The sequence below is a fragment of the Alligator sinensis genome, unplaced genomic scaffold (assembly GCF_000455745.1).
Source record: "Alligator sinensis unplaced genomic scaffold, ASM45574v1 scaffold427_1, whole genome shotgun sequence".
Taxonomy (NCBI): domain Eukaryota; kingdom Metazoa; phylum Chordata; order Crocodylia; family Alligatoridae; genus Alligator; species Alligator sinensis.
In genome coordinates this window covers 88,541-113,790 of record NW_005843089.1, presented here as the reverse complement: position 1 = coordinate 113,790, position 25,250 = coordinate 88,541, and the positions used below count along the sequence as shown (strand labels likewise).

Below are 25,250 nucleotides of genomic sequence, written 5' to 3'. Positions count from 1 at the left end.
TAAATGTGTAAATATGGTGCCCAGAAGCAATAAACACTAAGTGTCAGTTTATTGCTTCATCTTAATAGCACATGTAAGCATGCCCAGAGATACTCCACCACTGCACTGCCAAGTTTGGCATGTGCAAGTGGAAGCTGAGGCCTATAGGATGTGTGCTTTCCCCTGTACAGAGCAGCAGCAGGGATGCAGTGTAGTCACACCCATAGTCCTAAATTTAGGTGGGCAATTGGGCAGATAGTCATATAAATAATATGGTAGAGAAATAAACGAAGGGGGGAAAAGGGACAGGAGGTGCCAAGGAGGAAATGGGTAGAGCTCGGACAGCTAGGTACCAAGACAGGCAATTAGGAAGCTGACTATCCAGGTAGGCTGTTGGATGCATGGACAGTGAGATGGTCAGCTATTAGACAGATGAAGCAGCGTGAATACAGGATTATACACATCAGTACATCTCATCAGGTGAACTGCTATAAAAATAACCCTGGCAGAACCTCTACTTGCAGGCCCACAGTTGTATAGGGGCAGCAAATGATGTTTATCCTTTACATACCTAAATGGCATATGCATAGCTGCATAACTGTGGTTTTTGGGCCCTAATACACAGCATTTCCTGAGCCTGTGCTGCAGCCAGGCAGCTGTCCAAGGGAAATAGTATCACACATGTATAAAACTGGGAAAGTCTGAAAATTTGAGCTAGAGGGGAACCCCCCCCCCCCCCAAGCTATTGGGTGCTAAATAGAAGAGGAGGGCCTTCTCAGCTTTTATTCAAATAGCTCCTGCTGATTTAAGGTGCTTGTCTAGGGAACTGGAGACCCAGATCCTAATTCCCCAAAACCACCCAAGATGGGGTTGAATATGCAGGCACTGCTGCCGTGGAAAATGATCTAATCACTGGCCTGTATGTTCAAACCCCTCCGGGGTGAAGGGCAGGGATGAAACAGGGAAGCTCTGAATTACAGACAAGTCCTAGTTGCAGCAGCAGCTGTTTTTGCACACATACCCCTGCACACGGCTGTTGGTCTTGAGGAATTAGGACCTGACCTGGGTCTCCAGTTCCTTAGACAGGGGTCTGCTACATCATCATAACCAGATCAGGCTGTTTCCCAAAGAAAATTACAGGCTAAATCTTGTTCCATTTCACATACCTAAGTGGTAGGTACGTAGTCATGCAATCAATGTTTTTGGCACTTGCATGCAGACAGAGGAGGAAGGTGACCCTTCCAGGTTTTAGCCCACTAGCCTAAAGGTTAAGGCACTTGCCCAGGGAGCAGGAGACATGGGCTTTAGTCCCCCAAATGCACAGGGGTTATAAACAGCTTCCTAGCAAAACACTTTAACTGACAGTCCATAGGCTAGGCCTCGCCCAAAGTACCATCTGGTTGAAAATGGGGCACTGCACCTTGCATTTAATACTGTATAAAAGCAGTGGGGCAGTTCCCACATTAATGGGAGCAGGGGGAGAGGATAAAACCCCTGGACTCTGCTTTTGGGGTAGCAGCTATCTCACAGAACAACACACCCTTTGCCATGAGCTCTTTCTTTGGGGCACACACAGCTCCCTCTTTTAGATGCCCAGTGTGTCAGCTGCAAGAGGAGGGCATTATCCTGAGCATTGTCCAGTCTACCATGCCATTATTCTGACTTTTTAGTTTAGGATGCACCCATCAGATAACCAGAGTGACAGACCAGGTGCCTTTGTCTGGCCTAGTCAGTCTTCAGGGCTCCTTACTCCTCAATTTAGTCCACTGGTTGGTTTGCTCTTCAGTTTAGTCCATGAGCTATGCCAGGGGCCCACCAGCCACCCCCCTGGGACACAAAAATGCTTCCCATTTTCTTCTCACACACTTCCTCTGTCAGTAATAGGGCTAAGAGTCCCTGTTACCTGGCCCCCCCCCCCCCCCCCCCCCTTTTATCCCCAGGATTCACATTTGGTGTCAGACTGTCTTCTTCCTCCTCTTTCTTAGAGAGAAAAATCTGCATTTGAGTGTTTTGGGGTGTCAAAACCTCTCTGGGATTTGCAGTCCAGAATTACAGCTGCAGAACTTCTGCATTCCCCATTCTCTGGTGCCCCCCACTGACCATCATACAGCTCTAGCCCAGGGCTTGGCTCCTAGTGTGGCAGGAACTATCCCAATGTTGTTTACCTAATGAATAGATGCAAGTTGAAGTGGGCATGCTTCCAGAAGAGTCTGTCCTGGTTCATGCCTAGCCCATGGCTTAGTGGTTGCAGTCTGGTGCCAGGGAGCATAAGATACGGATGCAGACCCTCTCAAAGCTCTCTAATCATCCTCCTGATAGTCACAATTTTTGCCCATCTAAAATATTAGTACCTGCCTGGCATTATTCAGGTGCCTGGTTGATTCTGTTCCCAGCTTCCCATCTCCACCAGAGCAGCTTCATGGTCATAGTGCACCTTATTGACCATTCCCTGGGTAAGAGAATGGGTGAACGTAACCTCCTGGATCCAAAACTGTGCATAAGTGCCCCAAACTGTAGTTATGTGACTACATAACTGCATAACAGTTATGTGACTACACCAGTCACTTTGGCATGTGAAGGGTAAATATCTGGATTCGGCTCTTAGCCACTTATGTGCAATCTTGTTCCACGCCGCTGGAGGAGCTGAAAGACTCTTAATGCAAAAAGTGGGTGAGTTGCCCTCCTTCTCACTCCTTTTCTGTGACTTAATCTGAAGGTTAAAATGGGAAGGGGGTTATGAAAGTTGACCTGTTAGTCAAGTTTTGCAGAGACTTAAACATCATGGAGTAGGAGTGCGCCTGAGCACCTAAGAACCACTTTTATGCTTAAGGGGTGAAATAGCTCTTAGGCCAAAAACTTAGTTTTTTCTCTTCTTTTTTTCCAGTAGAATTAGGGGAAAAAACATTTTGTTTGTTATGTTTTATTTGACCTGATAAGTTTTGTTTGACCTGAATTCAGATTCTTTTGACTTTTGGTTAACATTTTTCCTTTTAATATAAGTCGGAGTATGAATGCAGTTTTGGAACAGAAAGTTACAGGTTTAAGTCTGAAAATGTAAAAATTAATGCTTTACCAAAAAAACCCAGATTGATCATAGCGGGCATTCTGAAACAAAATATTTCAGTATTTTTTTTTTTTTAAATCTATTTACCCAGATGAAACTATTGGCCACATTTCACCCCAATAATCTCTATCCAACAAAGCTACATTTTTGGGCAAATTTACTTTTTAGGCAGGGGAGACCTGTTCCAATACAGTGAATTTTTGTAATCTAATTCCCTTACTTTCCTTGAAAAATCCCAGTCTTCAATATTTAAAAGGTACAATTACTTTCTCTGACTGCATGGGAGGTGAATTTGCCCCCTTGTGAGGCATGTAGTATCATGTAAAATTTTATGAACCTCCTTCAAACTTTAATACAAAAGATTGAGGAGGTAGCTTTGTTATTTAATGCTCTTCTCAGGGTCTCCCTTACTTCCCTGTTCCTCAAACTGTAGATAATGGGATTTAGCAATGGAGACACTACTGTGTAGACTACGGACACCAGTTTGTTGAGGTCAAAGGTGCCAATGGCCCTGGGCCGGACATACATGAATATGGTGGTGGCGTAGAACATGGAGACGGCCACTAAGTGGGAAACACAGGTAGAAAATGCTTTCTGCTTCCCAGCAGTAGATGGGATCTTGGCCACTGTGGTGAAGAGACAGATATAGGAGCTTCCAGTCACCAGCAGGGATGGCATAAGGACAGACAGAGCTGCCATGAAGTCTAATATCTCAACGGTGGAGGTGTCTGTGCATGACAGCTTCAAAATTGGTGAGATGTCACAGAAGAAATGTCCTATGGTGTTAGAACCACAGAAATTCAGCTTGGAAATCATCACAACAGATGGGAATGAAGCCAGGAAGCCACTGAGCCAGGAAGCCAGAATAAGAACCACACAGACTCTGGGATTCATAAGGCCTGAATATTGTAGAGGGTGGCAGATGGCTAAATAGCGGTCGTAGGCCATGGCAGCCAGGAGAAAGCACTCGGAAGAACCAAGAGACAAGAAAAAAAATAGCTGAAGCATGCAGCCCCAGAGAGAAATGGCCTTGTCCCCCAGCAAGAAGTTGGAGAGCAACTTGGGAATTGTCACTGACACATAGAGGATTTCTAAGAGGGAGAGGCTGCCCAGGAAGAAGTACATTGGGGTGTGTAAATGGTAGTTCAACCTGATGGTCATTATCAAGAGCACATTCTCCATCAGAATAACCAAATATATGAACAGGAACAGCACAAAGAGCAGCACCTGGTGCTCCAGGGGTCCTGGGAAGCCCATGATGATGAATTCTGTGTGGGAGTGAGAGGAGTGGTTCCTCTTTCCCATATCTGCAGTCTGCTTTTCCTTCTGCCAAGACAACCAATAGGAAAACTGTGTGAAAAAGCTATGGGTGAGATGTGGCAGGAAACAACAATTCAAACTCCCTAAAGAAAAACCATGGTCAATTCTATTTCTTGCTATTCCTTGTTCTCATCTGCTTAAAAGCCTGCTGCTTTTTCAGCTACAACTGGAGGACCTTCCCTGGTGGCTTTTCTGCTCTTGCTTAGCATTATACTCCAGTTTCACTTGATGGCATCTCCATGTTAACTCCTTACCTACTAGAGAGTTTTCCATCCCTTGCTCCCCCTGCTCTTAGTCCATTTTGGTTCAGTGGGCATGTCTACACATGCATAATCAGGCTACACAATAAGTTGATTGAAAATGGTACTTTGAACATCCATTAAGTAGATCATCCATTCTATTATTTCAGCCCTGTATTTAGTTGTGAGCACATGATATTGTGACTCAGGTTTTCATCCCAGAGTTAAAGGAGTCACTCACAAGTAGCTACCTGAAATCCCTCAACACATTTCTGTTGCCTGCATAAATCAGATGGACCATTTTTTTTTTTTTTTTTTTTTTTTTTTTTTTAAATGAATGGAGATATGTAGGTGTAAACAAAGAACAATTTCAAGATACAAGAGCATAAGTCAGGCAGAATTTATTGTATTGACTTGGATCCATGAGAGAGAGAGGAACCCAACCCAGAGGAATATTAGTAAATGCAATGGAAATATCACTCTCATACTTATTATAGTAGGTTTTCTCTAGTGACTTTAGGGAATTAAGTGACCAGCTCACCTTTGGCTTTCAGTGGACATTGAATACTTCATGCCATTTATTCCTTTGAAATATCCAGTTCCCTTTTATATAACTTTTGAAACACTAAACTATATGAAATTCCCAGGACAACTACCAAACTACTAAGTCTGCTTGTTTAAAATGATGTACTAGGTAGCCTCTCTATTGACAATGGCAAAAATTATAGTAGAATCTAACCCAAATGTATCCACCTTCCACCAAAAATTACCCTTCAAACATATAGTCCCCGTCTTATTTAAATCACTACTCAAAGAATGTGCTAAGGAAAATTCTATGCAAATACAAATCAGCAAGGCTTCATGGAAATCAAGGGGGATATGTAGAAATTCACATTAGCTGACGATCTAGGCTATCATGCTATTATTATATTACTTAATTTACCTGAGTATTCAAGGTCCGAAGTTGAAGGAACCTTTATTCATACATAGGAATATAAGATTGGAAGCAGCCTTCTCAACTACTGGATCCATACACCTGCATTTAAAGGCACTTTTCCAAAGAAGTCCATAAGAAAGTTCACTCTGGCCTTAGGAAAGAGAAAGAGAGACAATGATACCACCAATGCCCTGACCATCTCCTCACTAGAAGTGAATTCTTTTTCCAAATGCCAACCACTGAAAGGGAGACCATGATCCTCAGTATAGATCTGATGGAGAACAAATTGCCTGTCTGATCATTTTCCTCAGCGGTATGGAGCACAAAGCTTTGTGTTTTTCCAAGAACATGATGCCTCAGTTGCAATTCTGGCTCTCTCTGATTCTGACTGGTGGACAAAAGTATATATGTTACTCTAGAAAAACCTTTGGGGACCAAATTCCCAACTCCTCAACTCTTTCCCCCAAGTGTTATTACCTCATGGCTTATTTATTGGAGATTGCACAAGCAGTTCCACTTTCATTAACCATACAGGGAGTTATCTGCCATCACCCTGGTCCTCAGTGACCATTCTATCTTACTGTGAGTGAAGGGCTATGAAGTCTCTCTCTCTTGAGTCTGTGTGAGTTTGTCATGATTTCTCAGGTCACATATTTAGGTGTACATAGACTCGTTGTCAACAAAATCATGGTCTTTCTGCTATCAGTACATTTCTATGATCAGCTATAAAGGCAGGTTGCATGAATGTACTATTCTCCATCTTCTATACTAGACCATATTGTAGTCGCTAAAGAAATCTCTCTCATACATATGCATTCATGACCATATATACACATTTTGATATCCTATAGATCAGTCAATCTATGTATCCATTCATATGTGCACCTGTCAGGCTCTCTTGCTTTCCATCCCTAAATATGTGTTTAAAAAAAGATGTCTTTCTACCTCGTATAACTAGGGACATATTCAAATCACTATTTTGTGAACTTCACAGAAATCATAAAATCATAGTTTCATAGTTGGTAGGGTCGGAAGGGACCTGAGCAGATCATCAAGTCCGACTCCCTGCCATGGGCAGGAAAGAATGCTGGTGTCAAACAACCCGGGCTAGGTGATTATCTAGCCTCCTTTTGAAGACCCCCAAGGTAGGAGTAAGCACCACTTCTCTTGGAAGTTGGTTCCAGATCCCAGCTGCTCTGACTGAAGTAGTGCTTCCTGATGTCCAGCCCGAACCTACTCTCAGTCAACTTATGGCCGTTATTCCTAGATACTCCGGGTAGTGCTCGGGGGAACAGGCTCTCTACCATTCCCCGCTGGTCCCCCTTAGTAAGTGTATAGATGGCCACCAGATCCCCTCTAAGCCTTCTCTTGTGGAGGCTGAACAAGTTCAGGTCCCATATCTTCTCATAGGGCCTGCCCTGCTGCCCCCTGATCATGTGAATGACCCTCCTCTGGACCCTGTCAATGCTGTCCACATCCCTCCTGAAGTGTGGTGCCCAGAACTGGATGAAGTATTCCAACTGCAGCTTGACCAATGTCGCATAGAGGGGGAGGATCACCTCCTTGGACCTGCTCATGATGCACCTTTGGATGCATGACAAGGTGCGGTTAGCCTTACTCATCCTCATATTGGCAGCCCATGTTCATCTTAGAATCAATAATGTCAGTATTGAACCCCATCCTATTCTCATCTGCCCACCCTTGTAACCTGTCCAGATCTAGTTGCAGCCTGTCCCTCCCTTCTAACTTGCCCACTTCTCCCCGCATCTTAGTGTCATCCGCGAACTTGAACAAGGTGCTTTTCATCCCCTTATTCAAGTCGTTGATGAAGATGTTGAACAGTGAGTGCCAGAGGACCAAGCCCTGGGGAACCCCACTGCCCACACCCCTCCAGGTCAAAAATGATCCGTCCACCACCACTCTCTGGGTGCGGCCCTCCAGCCAATTTGCCACCCATCTGACTGTAGGCATCGACGCCACAGTCACTTAATTTTTTAATGAGAATGGGGTGAAAGACAGTGTCAAAGGCCTTCCAAAAGTCCAGAAAGACTACGTCCACTGTGACACTTGCGTCCAAGGGTTTTGTGACCTGGTTATAGAAGGCCACCAGGTTGGTCTGACAGGACCTGCCTCTAATGAACCCATGTTGGTTGCCCCTAAGCATAATCTCCCCTGTTGGTCCCTCGCAGATGTGTTCTTGGATAATTTTATCAAAGAGCTTCCCCAGGACTGAGGTAAGACTAATAGGCCTATAGTTTCCTGGGTCCCCCTTCCTCACTTTTTTTTGAAAATGGGGACCACATTGGCCCTCTTCCAATCCTCCGGCACCTTGCCAGAGCACCACAAGCGCTTGTAGAGCTGTGCCAGGGGTCCCGCAGTGGCCTCTGCCAATTCCCTCAGCACCCTTGGGTGGAGATCGGATGTGTTCAAATCAGCAGGTCCAGATGATCTCTGTGAAAATCTGGCGATCTCTGTAAAATCTGCAGGGGGGAAGAATCTTACTAAAAATAAAATACTGCCTTCCCAGTGGGATCCGTCAGTCCTCCCATCTGCATAACCCAGCATGAAGGGAACTGCTGGCACAAAGGCGAGCAGGCAAGATGGCTGCCACCCCCACCCCTCACTGATGATTGGTTGAGAGAGTAGTTTGTAGTGTGGCTCCACTCCTCTGACAATCAGTGGCAAGGGGTGGGGCCACATAACATACTGCCCTTTCAGGCAATCAGCAGTGAAGTGCAGGACCATATCATGCACAGCCCTCCTCACCAATCGGGGGCAGGGAGCAGAGCCACCAGGGCCCCTCAGCCTGTCGGAGCAGGGCTACCACATTAAGGCCACAAAAATGGCAGATGGCCCAATGATCTGCCTGAAAAATTGGCTTGCCACCACCTTGAGTTGGGTAGATCCCTACATATAACTATTATAGTCCCTAAGTATTGAACTCTCCATGCTCTTGTAAAGTTTAAAAACAATTTCATAGCAAAATTATTTTTATGTAAACTCATTCATCTGAATAAAGAACTTGTCCGTCCGTCCATCCATCCATCTAAACAAACTTTTAAGGAGCCTAACAGAATTTGGGGCCCTGCTCTGCCACTACTGAGCATAGTGTAATTGGGGCCCCATGCTTCTCCCAGTTGGTTCTACATGCCAGAATTTGGGCTCCAGACCACTTCTGCCCAGTCTGTGTGCTAGCTCCAGAGCCACGGCTCCCCAAACCACCCCTGCCCGGTCCCACGTGCTAGATTTGGAGTCCTGGGGCCTCACACTGCCTTCACCCTGTCCTGCATGTTGGGATTGGGTCTTGGTGCTCCACTCTGCCCCTGTCCACTCTGTGTTCTAGGATCAGGCCCTGGGGGCCAATGCAACCTCCACACCATCCTGCACACCCAATGTAGAGTGGAGGGCCAGATCTGGCCTAGGGGCCAAAAGTGGAACATCCCTGCTGTAACCTATATGGGCACCTTTTGGGCACCTGATTTCCTCCAAAAGTCTGTCCCTTGGGTTTCTAAATCATGGAAGTGATTTTGCAAAGGTGCCTAAATGAGAGACAGATCCTAACTGGATACCTGCATTAGGAGTCAGGTCACTTAAAACTAGGAACCTGAGGGGATTCACACTCACATCTCCCACTTCTCTATCCAGTGGGCTATAGAATAGTCTGAGTGGGAGAGCCTTCCACACATCTTATCTCATGAACTCTCATAGGGTGCACAGGGCCTGTAACCTGCATCTCCCACCTCTCAGAAAGGTGCTCTAATAGCCAGTCCTTTATGGAAAAGGTCACAACTGCTGGTGTTTATGGAGATATGCTCAATATTGTTGGCACAAGATGGTGTCATACTGGGTCATGGGTGGCCAGGTCTGGTGGTCACACAGAGTTAGAAGAAACAAACAAGATCTGAGGAGAGTGGGAAGAGTCCAAGCACAGGAAATCCAGGAAGTCAGAAGCTAGATGTCCAATTGAGGGATCAGGCAGATCATGGGGTCAGGAAGCCAGCTAGGTCAGGTATCCAGATGAAACCATAGTTGCATTAGGGAGCCAAAGGGTCAGACCAAACTCAGGGTCCTTAGGTAAGACAGATCAGGTAAGATGAGTATCTACCAGAGACCCAGTAGAGGCACAAGCCAAGGGTAAGGCAGCCTGGATACAAGACTGAGCCTTGTTACCCCAACACTTCCTCTTCCAGGTCAGGGGTTTTCATAGGAAGAGGTAAAGGGTCAGATCACCCTGGCTGGCCACTCCAGTTTCAGGGACTCAGCATATGGTTGGCCCAGATATTGGTTTATGATCACCTATGTCCACCCCAGTGCTCAGCTAAGGAAGTAACAGCCTGGGAAGAACAGTGGTGCCAGGCAGGTTGAGGCCCCCAGGTTCAAAGCCATGGCTTGACAGATGGTCAGGATATGAGTACACCTAATGGGTCAGATCCTCCCTGGACATAGGCATCTCTTAGCACAAATGTACATTGCAATTGAGCTTAGACAATAATTAGGTCCCATGGTGATCCAACGGGATTACTTCCTGATTGCTCAGAAGCCCAATTGTAGGTGCCTAGTGAGTACTGAATGCTAAAATGGAGGGGTTTCCTGAATCTAGGTGTTCTTTAAGTTTTCTGTTGTGTGAAACAATGTCAAGAAGAGCCTCCCTCAAACATAGGTGCATGAATACTTTCTCAGTCCCATTTAGAGGCCTATTAGATCAAACTGAATGAGGCACTTAGATAACTCTGAAAGTTTTGGCACTGATGCCTAATGAATGGTCCATGAAATAAAACTGTGTTTCTGAGACTCTCTTGTATTGTGAGTATGTCTATGATCCAACTTCATGATGTGGTTGAGGAAAAGGCAAACATAAGCCTACAGAAGGTATTTCACAGAAGGAAATATTAAATGGTGGTGAAGTAGCAATGGCGCTATAGGGGCACTTGTAGACGTGCCCATGGTGACCAAACTGGATTAATACCCTATTGCTTAGAAGCCTAACTGTAGGTACCTAAAGAATATTGCAGCCCAAAATGCAGGGGTTTCCTGGATCTAGGTGTTCTTTGAGCTTTCTGTTTTGTGGTACAGTGCCAAGAAGAGCCTCCCTCAAACATAGGTGTCTAAATACTTTCTTGGTCCCATTTAGAGGCCTATCGGATCAAAGTAGATGAGGCACTTAGAAACTTCTGAAAACTTTGGCTCTGGTGTCTAATGAATGGTCCATGAATGAAAAATGTTTCTCTGACAATCTCTTTTATTGTGAGTATGCCTGTAAGTCAACTGCACGATATAGCTGGGGCAAAGGCAAATGTAGTTCTAGCTTGATATATTTCCCAGAAGGGAGAGTGAGGACTTACAGCCACTGTGCAAGGCACTGGTACTATACATTTGGTTACCCCTGTATGAGATCTATCAATCCATCTTGGAAGAGAGACAAAGAAAGGCTACTAGGAGGGATGAGGGAATGGACAGCCTCGCCCATTGGAGGACACTGGAAGAACTTGGCTTTTTTGGTCAAGGAGAATGGTCACAGAAAATAATGATTGTGAGGAGATACAATGACCCTCTCTAACTATTTCAAGGATGAAACTATGGAGGGCTGGAAGGAATCTCACAAGGTTATCTAGTACAGCCCCCTACTCAAGGTAAAATAATCTCTTAACTGGCTTAGCCAAGTGTCTGTCCTACTTGATCTTGAAAATCTCCAAGGATGGAGAGGCCACAGTTTCTCTGTGCAGCCTGTTCCAATACTTGACCACCCTCATAGTCAAAAGTCCCTCCTAATTTCCACCTAAATTTCCTCTGCTGCAACTTGTCCACTGCTCCTAGTCCTCTTCCCTATGATCACAGAGAGAGCCCATCTTCACCATCTTTGTAACCTCCCTTCAGGTATTTGAAGACTATTACCAAATCATCTTTCAGTCTTCTCTTCTCCAGACTAGTTCTTTCCTTCTTTCCTCATAATCCTTGCTTCCCAGGCCCTGAATTACTTTTTCAATTGACTTTGGATCAGGCCCTATGAGGACAATATTTTTAGCAATTTACATTTTGTCCATGATCCTGCAGGGCTTTTCCAGCATTCTTATTTGTGCACTAACACTTTAGTGCTTTCAGTTTTTCATGTGTTTTAAAAGGGATGGTGCCCAACAGGACATCATCTGCATTTGCATGAACAGCTGTTGGGCCTCCTGAGATATGGGACAAAGTTCTGAGTTCAGTCCCAAAGTCTGTATCTGTTTTGAAATGGTAGGGTTTCCACAGCAGTGCTATTGGTCTTCATACAGGTAAATAGTGAATAGATTTGGTGCTACTAGATGGGGGGTCAATACTATTATTATAGGACCAGTAATGTTCACTACCCTGCAATTCAAATGTTTGTCTTTCTGAAGAATTTTCTTGTTCCCAATGAGTTGGTGGAAGGGTCAAGTTGTAGATGGGGAAACCAAGGCACAGAGAGAGGCTGAAGTAAACCATTGAAACCCCCACACTGTAGGAAGTATTTAGCAAAGGCAGGAGGAAATCCTAACTGTATGACTGTCCTGCATGTTCCAGGGGAGCCTGTGAAATTCTCTTGAGCTTAAAATCTCAAAGGCTCTGCAAAGAGAAGACAAATACAAAACAACTTCCCTCTTACAACCAATTTGAGTTCCATTTCATTAACAAGGTAAGTACAGGTAAACAGGATGGATGGCGATGGAAAGTCTAACTTGCTGATGGAAGAAGGATGTAATTTGCTACTGTATTTTGTCTTGGTAGTGTTAGGTTTTCTTTTATATTAATACCATTCCATACCAACATCAAGATGTTTCACTACGGAGGAAGGCCAGCATGTGTCCAGGTCTTTTTTTTAACATCTAGAATGATGTAATTTAGCTTTAAAATACTTGAGGACTAGGCATCTATAATCAGTTCATGTTGATGGGAACCAAGCTTTATGATGCATCATTTATTAACAACCAAAGTCAATGTGCTTCGGAGAGAGAATAAAATGATGGCAAGTAGGAAAAGTGTGTACAGACAAGGTCCTGTAACAAAGATGGTAGGTGTAAACCACTACCTAGATTCAGCTTCCAATGGAACTAGAGTTTAGTGTATTAATAAATAGGCATATGCGCTTTTGGTGACATTAACTCAAAATCCTTTTACCACTCTAAAACTTTGCCCTATCTCAGCTTACCCGACAGATGCTGACAGAATAGCTATATTGCTTCTCTTTAATACAGCATAAAATTTGAAAGAAAGTACAGGTCTTTGTGAACAGTGTAGATCACATTTGAACTACTTTTCTAATCATTTTGGGACCAAATGAAAACATTTCCCTTTGTTTTAAATTTTAAAATTGGTGGAAGGAAGGAGTTATCATAAAATCAAAAACTTAAGATTTTTTCATTTAAGCGCATGTTCAGCATTCTAGACTCAGAATTGGAGTCTGAAATCCTGTTTTCTATCCTTATCATATTGCTTTGGCCGAAGCTATTCCTCAACCCACCTTATTTCTCTCGCCTGTAAAATGGGGAAAACAATGCTTACCAAGAGCTCATTTGCATTTGATTGAAGTCATTCATTTACACTCGCATCTCAAAGCAGCCTACTGGTGTATAGACACACAGGAGAATAACAGTCATTCTGTACATAATACTATTTAGGCTGAAGAGCAATGCAAATGCAAGGGGAAAAAAAACAAATAAAGGATAAATGTTACAGATAAGCGATTTTTTTCAAGGAGGCATAAAGGAGCCAATCATCCAATCTCCAATTAATTTTATAAGGTTGGACCCCTGACTCCTTTAGACCCCTATGAAAATTCCAGTTCACTGTAAAGATCAATGATTTTCTCTCTCTCTCTGCAAAAAAAAAAAACAAAAAACAAACAAACCCTGATTTCTCTTCATTCCTTACAACAGTACCCCTTATACACCAAGACAATAATAATAATAATAATACAAATAGTATTACAAATAATACAAATAGTAAGAGGGTAGGCTGCAAGTCTTAAGAATTTGACTTGGTTGGTGTTGGTATTTGATTCCTAAGCTATTGTTTAAGTGCAAACTAGGTTACAAATGTATGAGTGGAAACTTACTGGAGTAAGATGCAGAAGATGGGACCTTTTATGTGAAAGGCAAACTAAGAAGAATTTGTTCTCACTTTGGGAAGCTGTCTTTGTGGATAGTGGGGTGGGGGGGACTTTAGGCAACAGTGAGTGTCTTTTATGCTACTTCTGTGTAGTAATGAGATTTTTATCCTATGTGGTGGATTAGCCTATTACCAGAAGACAAACTTCTGAAATTTGTGGTTGGATTTTCAAGCCCTGATAAATGTCAGTGATCTTGAAGTAATATTGGCTTCTGTAGGACTTACACTTCTAAATGAAGTGGCTTGGGAATCTTCTGACAAACCAGGTTTTTCTAGGAACCGCAGACTCGTTAAAGAAAAATATTTGAGTTTGTTTCAAAAAACACCTTAGGAATGTAAGAGCTTTGCTTGGTTTATTTTAAGTCTACCTAATGGGCTCTTGGAGATCCTGGGATTGTAGGATCCATTACCTGAGTGTGCAAACACCAGGCAAGCTAATGACCCCAAACAGCCTAGGATCCTTGGCTCTGGGATAGGGCTGCTACATATGATAGACCAGAAATGAGAACATTTGGGCTACAAAAGTCCCTCCTGCAGAGGCAGGAACCAAGACACATTGAGAGCCCTAGTTCTCCCACAACCGTGTCTCTCTGCTCTTCTTCATGGAGCCTGGAAAATCTGAGGAAACACGGACTCAAGCTGTAGCTCTCAGGGCTGCCTGACTATCCTCTGCAGAGCCGAGATCTTGGAGGCACTGGAGAGAGGAGTTTCAAAACCATGTGGCCCATACCCGAGCCAAGATACTTATAGCTGGCATCCCTATTTCAATGTCATTTTCCAAATTAAACCTTTAAAAAAAATCTTGTTATATAATTCTTGAATAATATTATTTCTTCCCCTTGAAATTTTCAAAATGCTACAATCCAAATGTATACATTTTTTGTCCCATAATTATAATTTAACAAAGAATTTAAATTCTAGCTTTAACCTGCTCTGCTTCTAAGTACTTATAAAAAAATCCCACTCTTCATCCTGAGCAGGAAATTGTTAGGGTAACACTATGTGGATTTTTGGGGAACATTAAACCTGCAACAGGAACAAGGCTTTAATCTGTGTCTCAGCAAAGCTGCTGACCACAAGGCAGAATGATATATATTAAAAGTAACTTTGTGAATGCTTAGGCAAGTAGTTTTAACCATATAATAGTATTGTTGTGAGAGAGATATATAGCTTTTATATAGAAGATTTTGCTTATATTAAGTAACCATCTTAATTGTGTTAACCATTTTTCTGGAAAGAGCAGCAAATAAGTCTGTGTGCTGTGAACTAGCTACCGTGAGGAATGAGATAAGATACAGGGGCCCAAAAAGGGTGGAAATGGTACAATATGGGACAGAAAAACAGATTGGAATTTGGAAAATAACACTTAACTGAGAAGAACATATGCAAAAGGGTGAATGGAGATTGGTAAAGAAACCTCCAGAGGCTTCCCATTGACCAAAAGAAGGGAGTTCATGGCCTTAGACATGCGCTCATAGCAAAAAGGCATGTACACGAATGAAATGCATAGGCAGTTCCATGCTAATGAAGCAAATAGTAAACAGAGGAGCTTAAGATGGGAGGAGAAATGGGTGGAACAGGAGGAGAGACGAAGGTGGAGTGAATGTTAATTAACCTAAACCAAAATGTATAAATGTGGGGAAAAAACTATTGTTCAGTACAGATCCCCTGGTTCATGGGCTGTCTACCTGTGAGGGACCCTTGTTCAAAGCTGTCTCCATTCTGAATAAAGCTGTTGCGAGCAATGTGTGCTGGTGTTTGCTCCCTGCTTGCTCTGGCTAATGAGTAACAGGACCCATGAGCAATTGAATCGTCTTCTCCCTAGTAGTTTGGCATCTCATGGAGTCAGGGTCTAACAGAAGCAAATCCCAGGACACCATTCTCCCATTATACTCGGCCTTGGTGAGGCCACAACTGGAGTACTGCATCCAGTTTTGTGCTCCACAATTCAAAAAGGATGTGGAGAAGCTTGAAAGAGTGCAGAGAAGAGCCACGCGCATGATCAGAGGTCAGGAAAACAGAACTTATGATAAGAGGCTGAGCGCCACGGGACTCTTCAGCCTAGAAAAGCGCAGGCTCAGGGGTGATCTGGTGGCTACCTATAAGTTTATTGGGTGTTCACCAGAATCTGGGGGAACATCTGTTCACCAAAGTGCCCCAAGGGATGGCAAGGTTGAACGGTTACAAACTCCTCCATGACCATTTCAGGCTGAACATAAGGAAGAACTTCTTTACTGGCTGAACCCCCAAGGTTTGGAATAGACTGCTGCCGGAGGTGGTTCAAGCACCTGCTTTGAACACCTTCAGCAGACATTTGGATGTTTATCTTGCTGGGATCCTATGATCCCTACTGACTTCCTGCCCCTGGGGCAGGGGGCTAGACTCGATCTTCCGAGGTCCCTTCCAGCCCTAATGTCTAGGACTCTATGAAACAGAAATGATGGAAACTTCAAGGTTGGGTGGGAAGACAATGGGCTATATATTGCTCCAACTATTGGGTATCTTAGGAGACTCAGGCTCCTCAGAGCAATTCGATTATACTCAGTTCAAGTCCCTGAAATTCCATGAATGCATTTCAAAATACACTTGTAATAATCTGTCATCTGAGGTGTTATACAGTCACAAGAAAATCAGCACAGAGGAAGAACTATAACCCTTGCCATATTATTCCCTTGTGTGCAGTTGGCTGATGGTTTTTACTCTGCTTCAGTAACACAAACTTGATTGGGTAATCATACTTGGACAGAACTTTTACATGAATGTTTGAGGAGGAAGCAGTATTCAGAAGTCTGTTCCAGATGTTTAAATGCCTCATGATTTCTCATGTTTTCACAGGTGGATCCTGTGGCTAGGGTAGGCATGGGGAACCACACCAGTATGCAAGAGTTCATCCTCCTGGGATTCCCTGGCACGTGGTACTTCCGCTTCTCCCTCAGTGTGGTGTTTTCTGTGATGTATGGCCTGACGGTCATAGGGAACGTGTCCATCATAGCCTTGGTGCAGACCACCACACATCTCCACACCCCCATGTACTACTTCCTCTGCAATCTATCCTTCCTGGAGATCTGGTACACCACAGCCTGTGTCCCCAAAGCTGTGGGTGTCCTGCTAGGGAACAGCCAAGCCATCTCTTTCACTGTTTGCATCTTGCAATTGTTCCTTCTCCTCTCCTTGGGCTCTACAGAGTGTTTTCTGCTGGCTGTTATGGCCTATGATCGCTACCTGGCTATCTGCCACCCCCTGCGCTATAGCTCCCTCATGAGCAACACCTTCTGTACTCAGCTGTCCTTTGGCTCATCTGGGTATCTCTTTGATGGCATTCCTGGTATCCAGGCTGTCTTTCTGTGGCCCTAACATCATCAATCACTTTCTTTGTGACATTGATTCCTTGATAGCTCTGTCCTGCGCTGACACTAGTCTTGTCGAGTTGGCAACATTCTTTGTGTCAATTATTGTTGTCGTGGCCTCGTGTGCTGTAACCTTGATCTCCTACATCTACATAATTTCAACCATATTGAAAATCCAGTCAGCCCAAGGTCAGCGAAAAGCCTTTTCCACTTGCTCTGCCCATCTCACCGTTGTGACTATATGGTTTGGCTCCACCATTTTTCTGTATGTCAAGCCTTCTGCACCAAATTCATTGGACATGAACAAACTTGTCAGCAGTTTTACTACTATAATAACTCCACTGCTAAACCCTTTCATTTATACTTTAAGGAACAGAGAAGTGAAGCGAGCCTTGTGGAAGGCATTCAGTAGACTATGAAGTGGCTTTGAAATAGCATGGGCAAAACAAATATAGTCAAAAGGACTTTAAGTTACATCAAACTTCCTTGGAGGTCATTTCTACTAGACATGGGAAATTAAAGGGAAAGAATAGTTTAAAGGGTAAGCAATTCCTTTTTACTTGCAATGGAATTGGCCCCTAAATCCTATCCTAAACCTTAATGTAATATACTGTTTTAGTCTATAATAGGCTGCTGTTTGCTTATGACTCGGAAGACAGAGTCCTAAATATGATTAGCACTACCAGTGTGGGAGAGAGCCAGCCTGGAAGAGAGGGACCTTGACCAGCCCAGACCCTGAGCCCCAGTTGAGGGTTCCCAGGAATTACATGGGGATTTCTGGGTCAGGGCACAGGCATAGGGAGCAGAACAGCCAGGGCTGGCACAGCTCAGAGTCTCAAAGCAGTGGGTGGGACAGCTGCAGCAGGACCCATGTCCTGGTGCAAGGATGGAGCTGCTGCTGGGACGCAGTTAGTGGGGGCAGGCAGGGGCTGTGGGTCAGGAGTGATGAAACTGGGGTGGGGAGGGACTAGGTTGAGAGTGAGGGGCATGGGAAGGGACAGGTCACTGGTATATAAGTGCTGCCCAGTGCTCTACATCCTGGTGAGGGAAGGGGGCAGAGGCCACTCTGATTTTTCTACATTAAAAAAAAAAAAAAAAAAAAAAAAGCAATAACAAATGCCAAAGTCTATAGAAACTTAGTTTTTATTATGATGACTAGCCATTGCCCATCAAGAAAGACACACATTTCAAAGTAGTGTACATGGCTGGCACCAAAGTGTGAGCAGGCAGCAGGGTGGGTGGTGGCGGGGGGCAGCCATGTAAACACTTCCTGCACGACTGTTGCCTCCTCCTCCAGCCTCTGGCATAGGGGGATCCCTTCCACTGCCTTCCTCCTCCTCTGCCTCCTCCCCTGAGCAGCAGGGCTTCTCCCAACCTCTGTCCCTCCCCTCTGCCTCCCCCTTCCATGCTGTTTTTTGGTGTTGTAATACAAGTTGTGGGGTGCGTGCACACATTGGATACCTGCTGGGAATTGGGGGGGGCGTCAGGACCAGCCAGCGGGGGGTGGGCACAGCCACCATAACCCCACTTAGTCTCCCCCTACCCCACACATGCCCACACAGCCTATCGCTGCCCTCTCAGCAGTGCAGTCTCAGCGTTATGGACAGACAGGAACACAGACAGACTTACAGACAGACTAAGCCTTTTATATCTATAGAGATAGATAGATATAATAATGGCACTGGTAGGGTTCCAAATTGCTTTAAAATTGTAAATATATCAACAAAAGATTACCCAACTGATCGATCATTCACCATATATATAGTGGCATTTGCTTTAATCATGGACGGTCACAGATTGTTGGGTATTTTAAAAAGTGAATTTGGGATTTTTTTTATCAGAGAATTAGGTATTTTTAAACAGGGAACACCAGGATTCTTGCTAGTGAGGCAAGTGGTGCAACACAGGAAGAAGAGCCTGCCCAGTACTGGCACCGGGCACCCAGCTGGAGGGCAAAAAAGGTGGCTGACCTCCTGACCATTTGGGGCCAGGAAGACATGCTTTGACAGTTCAAAGCAGGCTACCACATTAAGCACATCTTCCAGGTGATAGCTGCCCAAATGGCAGGGTGGGAGCACACATGACAGCAGTGCCATGCAAAGGACAACTGTGCAGCAACAGCCCAATGGCAGCTGGCCCAAAGGTGCAGGAGGCTCTGCTACAGTGCCCCTGGAGTATGCCTAAAGGTCAACTGTCAGGATATGAGCACATCTAATGGATTAGATCCTCCCTGGATTTAGGCATCTCCTAACAAAAATGTACATTGCAATTGAGCTTAGACATAAGTTAGGTGCCACAGTAATCAAATGGAATTACTTCCCGATTGCTCAGAAGCCCAATTGCACATGCCTAGTGAATACTGAAGGCTAAAATGGAGGGGTTTCCTAGATACAGGTGTTTTTAAGTGTTTTGTTTTATGGAACAGTGCCAAGAAGAGCCTCCCTCAATCATAGGTGCCTAAATAATTTTTCAGTCCCATTTAGAGGACTACTGGATCAAACTTAATGCGGCACATAGGTACCTCTGAAATTTTTTGTGTAATTTGAATGATGATCATGAAACAAAACCATGTTTCTGAGAATCTGGTTGTATTGTGAGTGTTTCTGTGGGTCAACTGTATAATGTGGTTGAGGAAAAGGCAAATGTAAACCTAGGGTGTATCACGTGAGGCATTTCGCATAAGGGAGTCGGGCTACTGTACAAGGCCCTAGAACTACACAATTGATTACCATTGTTCAAGGTATATCAATTAATTCTGGAAGAAAGACAAAGAAAGGCTACTTGAAGGGACAGGGGAATAGAAACCCTCACTCTTTGGAGGACACTGGAAGAGGTTGGCTTGTAAGAAAATGGTTGGGGGATATGATGTCTCTCTCTCTTTCTCTCTCTATATCAAGGATGACACCATGGAAGGCTGGAAGGGAAAATCATCCCTGACTAAACCAGCTTAGCCGAGTGTCTGTCCAACCTGATCTTGAAAATTTCCAATAATGGGGTGTCTCCAATTTATCTAGAAAGTTTGTTCCTATACTTCACCATCCTCATTGTCAACAAGTTCCTCCTAATATCCAACACAATTTCCTCTGCTGCAACTTGAGTCCAATGCTCCTAGACCTGTTCCCAATGAACACAGAGAAGTCCATGTCCACCATCTGTGTAGTATCCCCTAAGGTATTTGGAGACTATTATCAAATCATATTTCAGTCGTCTTTACTTCAGACTAGTTATTTCATTATTTCTTTGTAATTCTTGCTTCCCAGGCCCCAAATAATTTTGGTTGCTCTGCACTGCAATCTTTCCACACTGTGCACATCCTTCTTGAACTGTGGGGCCCAAAACTAGACCCATACTCCAAGTGATGCCTCAGCAGTGCTGAACAGAGTCCACCTGTAAATTCCAAGAGGCTAATATTTTCCCCATAAATGTATTTACAATCTGGCCTTAAGACATTATTTGCAAGTCTGATCTGTAGGTAGTAAAATCTGTGGCCTCCCTTCCTTTGACTTCAATTGACTTTGGATCAGGCCCTATGAAGACAATATTTTTAGCAATTTACAATTTTTCCATGATCCTTCAGGGCTTTTCCAGTATTCTTTTTTATGCACTCAAAGTGGACTGCTCTCGGTTTTTCATGCGTCTTCAAAGGGAGGATGCCCAACAGGATGGCATCTACATTTAGACGAGCATCTGCTGGGCTTCCTGGGACGTGGGACAAAGTTCTGAATTCAGTCCCAAAGCTTACATCTCTTTTGAAATGGTAGTGCTTCCACAGCAGTGCTATTTGTATTGTCTTCATACGGGTAAATAGCGAATAGATTCGGTACTGCAAGACGGGGGTCAAAAAGACTTTTATAGGACCAGTAAGAGTCAAAGTCCTGCAATTCAAATGTCTGTCTTTCTGCAGCATATGAATGAGTTTGAATGACTTTGAATGGTCAAGTTGTACCCGGGGACACTAAAGAATAGAGAGAGACTGAACTGAAACATTGAGACCCCCACAGTGTAGGAAGTATTTAGCAAAGGCAGGAGTAAATCCTAACTGTGTGACCATACTCCATGTTCCAAGGAATGCTCTGAAATTCTCTTGAGCCTCAAACCTCAAGGGCTCTTCAACAAGAAGGCAAATATAAAACAACCTCCCTCCTGCAACTGCTTGGAGCCCCATTTCATTAACGAGGTATGTACAGATAAACAGGGTTGGATGGTGATGGAAAATGTTGCTTGCTGATGAAAGAAGGCTGGAATTGGCTACTGTACTTTGACTTAGTGCTAGGTTCTCTTTTCTACTATGGAGGAATATGACATCCCTCCAGCAAGTTTCTAGGCATGTTCCCAGGCTTTTTTAAACATTCTGGAATGGTGTAAACTAGCTTTAACATGGTTGAGAACTAGGTGTGCTTGTATTGTGGTATGCTGATGGGAACAGAACTTTATGATGCATCATTTATTAACAACCAAAAGCCTCGTGTTTCCTTTGGAGAGAAAAGGAATAACGGCAAGTCAAGGGAATGTGTACTGACACGGTCTATTGATCAGGGTAGTAGTGTGATCCGCTACCTATATTCAGTTTACAATAGATTTGGAGTTCATTGTATAAGTATGCATGCTTCAGATGATCCTCACTCAAAATCCTTCTCCCATTCTAAAACTTTGCCCTACCTCAGACTACCCAATGTATGCTCTCAGAATAGCTATATTGCTTCCCTTTAATATAGCATCAAGTCCAAAGGAAATACAGTTTTTTGTGAACTGTGTAAGTAACAAATCCCTTTTGGACTTTTTTTTTGGTAATTATTTTTGGATCAACTCAACTGATTTCCCTTTGTGCTAAAATTTTAAAATTGGTGGGTGGAGGGAGTTATCAAAAAATCAAAAGCTTATAAGGTTTTCAATTCAGCGCCTGCTCAGTGTTTTTAGATTCACAATCCTAATCTGAGATTTTGTATTCTGTCCATATGTCGTATTGCTTTGGTGAAAGTTATTCATGAGCAGACCTTAGTTCCCTCACCTGTTACATGGGGAGGACAATGCTTATTTAATAGTTCTTAATAATATGATGCCTTAGAATATTACCAGAAGACAAATTACTAGAATTTGGGCTCGGTTTTTCAAGTGCTATTAAATGTCAGTGACTTTGAAATAATATTGGATTTCAGTAAGACTTGCACTTCTACATGAAATTCCTTAGGAATCTTTTGACAAACCAGGTTTTGCTGGGAAATGCAGATGTGTTAAAGAAAAATGTTGGAGTTTGTTTCGGGAAACACCTTAGCAAAGTAAGGGACTTTTTTTGGTTTATTTGCAGTCTACTTCATGAGTTGTAGTGGATACTGGGATTGCATACTCAAGTCATGAAGTTTACAATCTCCAGGCAGACTAATAACACCAGCCCATCCGGAGTCCAGGCTGCTATGTGGGATACGCAGAAATAAGGACATTTGGGCTGCTGAAGTCACTCTTACCAAGTGAGGAATCCAGGCACACTGGGTGCCCTAGTCCTCCCATTAACTTGGTTCTCTTTTTTTCCCATGAACCTGAAATTTCACAGATTTTACAGGCTCCAAGTTGTATGTCTCAGGACTGCCTGACTATCCTCTGTGAAGCCAAGAGCTTGGAGATAGGAGATTCAATACCATGTGGTCCATATCCAAGCCAGTAGACGTATAACCTGGCATCCCTACCTCCAATGTCATTTACAAAATTAAATCATTTAAAAATATAGTTATGACATTATTGAATACAATTTTTCCTTCTCTGTGAAATTGCCTTTGCTTCTAGCTGCTCCACTGGAACATGGGATCAGGGGGCTGGGGCCTGACCCTCCCCTGCGGCTCTTTCAAGCCCCATGCCTCAATAGTCCAATAAGGAGCGCGGGGCTGGGACCTGCCCCTGACCGCAGCAGTTACCATCCCCTGCTCTGCAATCCTGGGGAGGGGGCTGGAGAGCCTGTTCCCAGCCCCCCACTCCATGGTCATGATAGCAGAGCTGCAGCTCCAAACCATCTTCCCAGCTCTCACTCCATGATTGTAATTGGGGAAAAGGAGATGAGAACTCCCTGTTCCTGGGCCACAGGGATATTGTCCATGCCCAGGCTCTGGTGCCCCAGCAGCAGGCAGCTCCCAACGCCAGGGAACAATTTCCCACTCCCAGCATTCCAGCTGACCAGATGTAATTTTGCTCCCAGTCAGTCATCTACACATGAAGTATTTAATTGCAAGTAAATTTCTACTTGTATTGACAGATAGAAAATTTACTCATGATTGAAGTAAATTACCATGCATCAAGCATCTGCACATGTAGACAGTGATGCATACTGTGCAGTAATTTTTTCTAATCTCTAGTAAAGCGACTTATGTAGACAAGCCCACTGAGTCACAAGAAAAGCAGCAAGGAGGAAGAAGTATAACCCTCACCATATGACTATTTCATGTGCTAATGGTTGTTGGCTGTTGGCTTTCCTCTGCTTCGATAACGTAAGCTTGATCAGGTGACCATACTTGGACAGTGTGCCCGCTGGGCCTCGAACATCTTGTCCCGAGTGTCTTTGATATGGGCGTACACAGATACCTGCCTCATCGTTGCAGGTGGCCCTTTGAGGAGGTGTTTACTCGTGACGCAGTCCTCCCCTATCTCGCCTGCCACGACTTTGAATCTTACTACAGTGCAGAGATCTTCGGTACTGCTACAACTCCCTCATGGGCCACTTGCTTCTCCAGCGGTCTCTGCAAGGCTCCACCTCCCCTCTACCTTGCCCTATGCCCAGCCTGGTGGGCCACTGTTGGTCCTGCGGCCACTCTCTGGCAAGATGGATGCCTACTGTTTTCCTGGCTTTCAGGCCTCTGGTGTTCTCAGCTGATGTCTCCCAATCCTGAGGCTCACCTCTCCCTGGTCCACCTCTCGTCCCTCTATATTCAACCCCTCCAGATGTGGGGGAAACACAAAAATACTTTATAAAAAGAAAAACCTCCACCAGCACCACGTGTTCCTACCTTTCCCGAGGTATCCCTCAGTACTCGCATTCGGCCCCTAGGGCCTACTCCTATCCTCCCAGCACCCCTTTTCCACTTAAAGCCTATCTAAGGTTCCTCCCGTGGTCATGAGACCTCAGGGTTATCCCTGGTCTCTCTCGCCTTTGACACTTTGGCTCCTAGTAATATAGCCCTCTCTCTGGGCCTTCTCAGTACCGTTGCCCTCTCTCTGGGCCGCCTTGGTAACACCCCTCTCCCTGAGGCGTACCTTCGGGTTTCCCAAATCCTTCCACTGTCCCACCTGGTTGGAGGCTGGAGGGAAGATCAGTGTCGCCTCCTTCTCCGTGGTGGCTGCTGGGCTCGGGGTCTCTCCAGCCTTGGTCTTCCTGGCCCTCCCTTCTCCGCATCGGACCTCCTGCCCCAAGCGCAAGTTTACCTTTACCGCCGTCGGCAGCTCCGCCTTCGCCGCATGAGATGTCGGATCCTCCTCTGGTGGGAACCGCCATTTCCTGTCCTGCTCGCTCCACCCCGAGCCTCCTGTGTACCCCTCTGGCTGGGGCTTCTCCCGGCGTCCGTTCCCCCACTTCTTTGTGGGCCGTCCTCTTTATCCCCGCCGGCCAGTAACTGCCACTGACATCACTGGCCGGCCGCAACTGTATGAAAGCGTGGCTGATGGCTCGTGTGGGTTCCTTCCGGTGCTTCTGCTTTGCTGCGGGTCTCACTGCACTTGAGTGCTCTTTTTTTAATTTTGCTTTTTCTGTTCTTCCCCAGACTTCCGGTCCCGGGGTTCCCCACTATTTGTCTCTCTGCGACATATTGAATTTACACATGAATGTTTGAGGAGGACATGCCATCTGGAAATCTGTTCTAAATGTCTTAATGCTTTATGGTCTCTCATGTTTTCACAGGTGGGTCATGTCTGGTGTAGCCATGGGGAACTACACCAGTGTGCAAGAGTTCATCCTCCTGGGATTCCCTGGCACGTGGTACTTCTGCTTCTCTCTCAGCATGGTGTTTTCTGTGATGTATGGCCTGACGGTCATAGGGAATATGTCCATCATAGCCTTGGTGTGGACCACCGCATGTCTCCACACCCCCATGTACTACTTCCTCTGCAATCTATCCTTCCTGGAGATCTGGTACACCACAGCCTGTGTCCCCAAAGCCGTGGGTGTCCTGTTGGGGTCCAGCCAAACCATGTCTTTCATTGTTTGCATCTTGCAATTGTTTCTTCTTCTCTCCTTGGGCTCTACAGAGTGTTTTCTACTGGCCATT

The 25,250-nt window shown here is 44.6% G+C and overlaps 1 protein-coding gene and 1 pseudogene across 1 annotated transcript; one reads left to right on the top strand and one right to left on the bottom strand.

Moving 5' to 3' along the window:
- Nucleotides 1-3,385: 3,385 nt before the first annotated feature.
- Nucleotides 3,386-4,348, bottom strand: LOC102387813 (olfactory receptor 226-like). Its single transcript, XM_006037241.1, has one exon. It carries the CDS (start codon nt 4,346-4,348, stop codon nt 3,386-3,388), a length of 963 nt encoding a protein of 320 aa, XP_006037303.1.
- Nucleotides 4,349-10,040: 5,692 nt separating this feature from the next.
- Nucleotides 10,041-17,426, top strand: LOC102387563 (annotated as a pseudogene).
- Nucleotides 17,427-25,250: the final 7,824 nt, after the last annotated feature.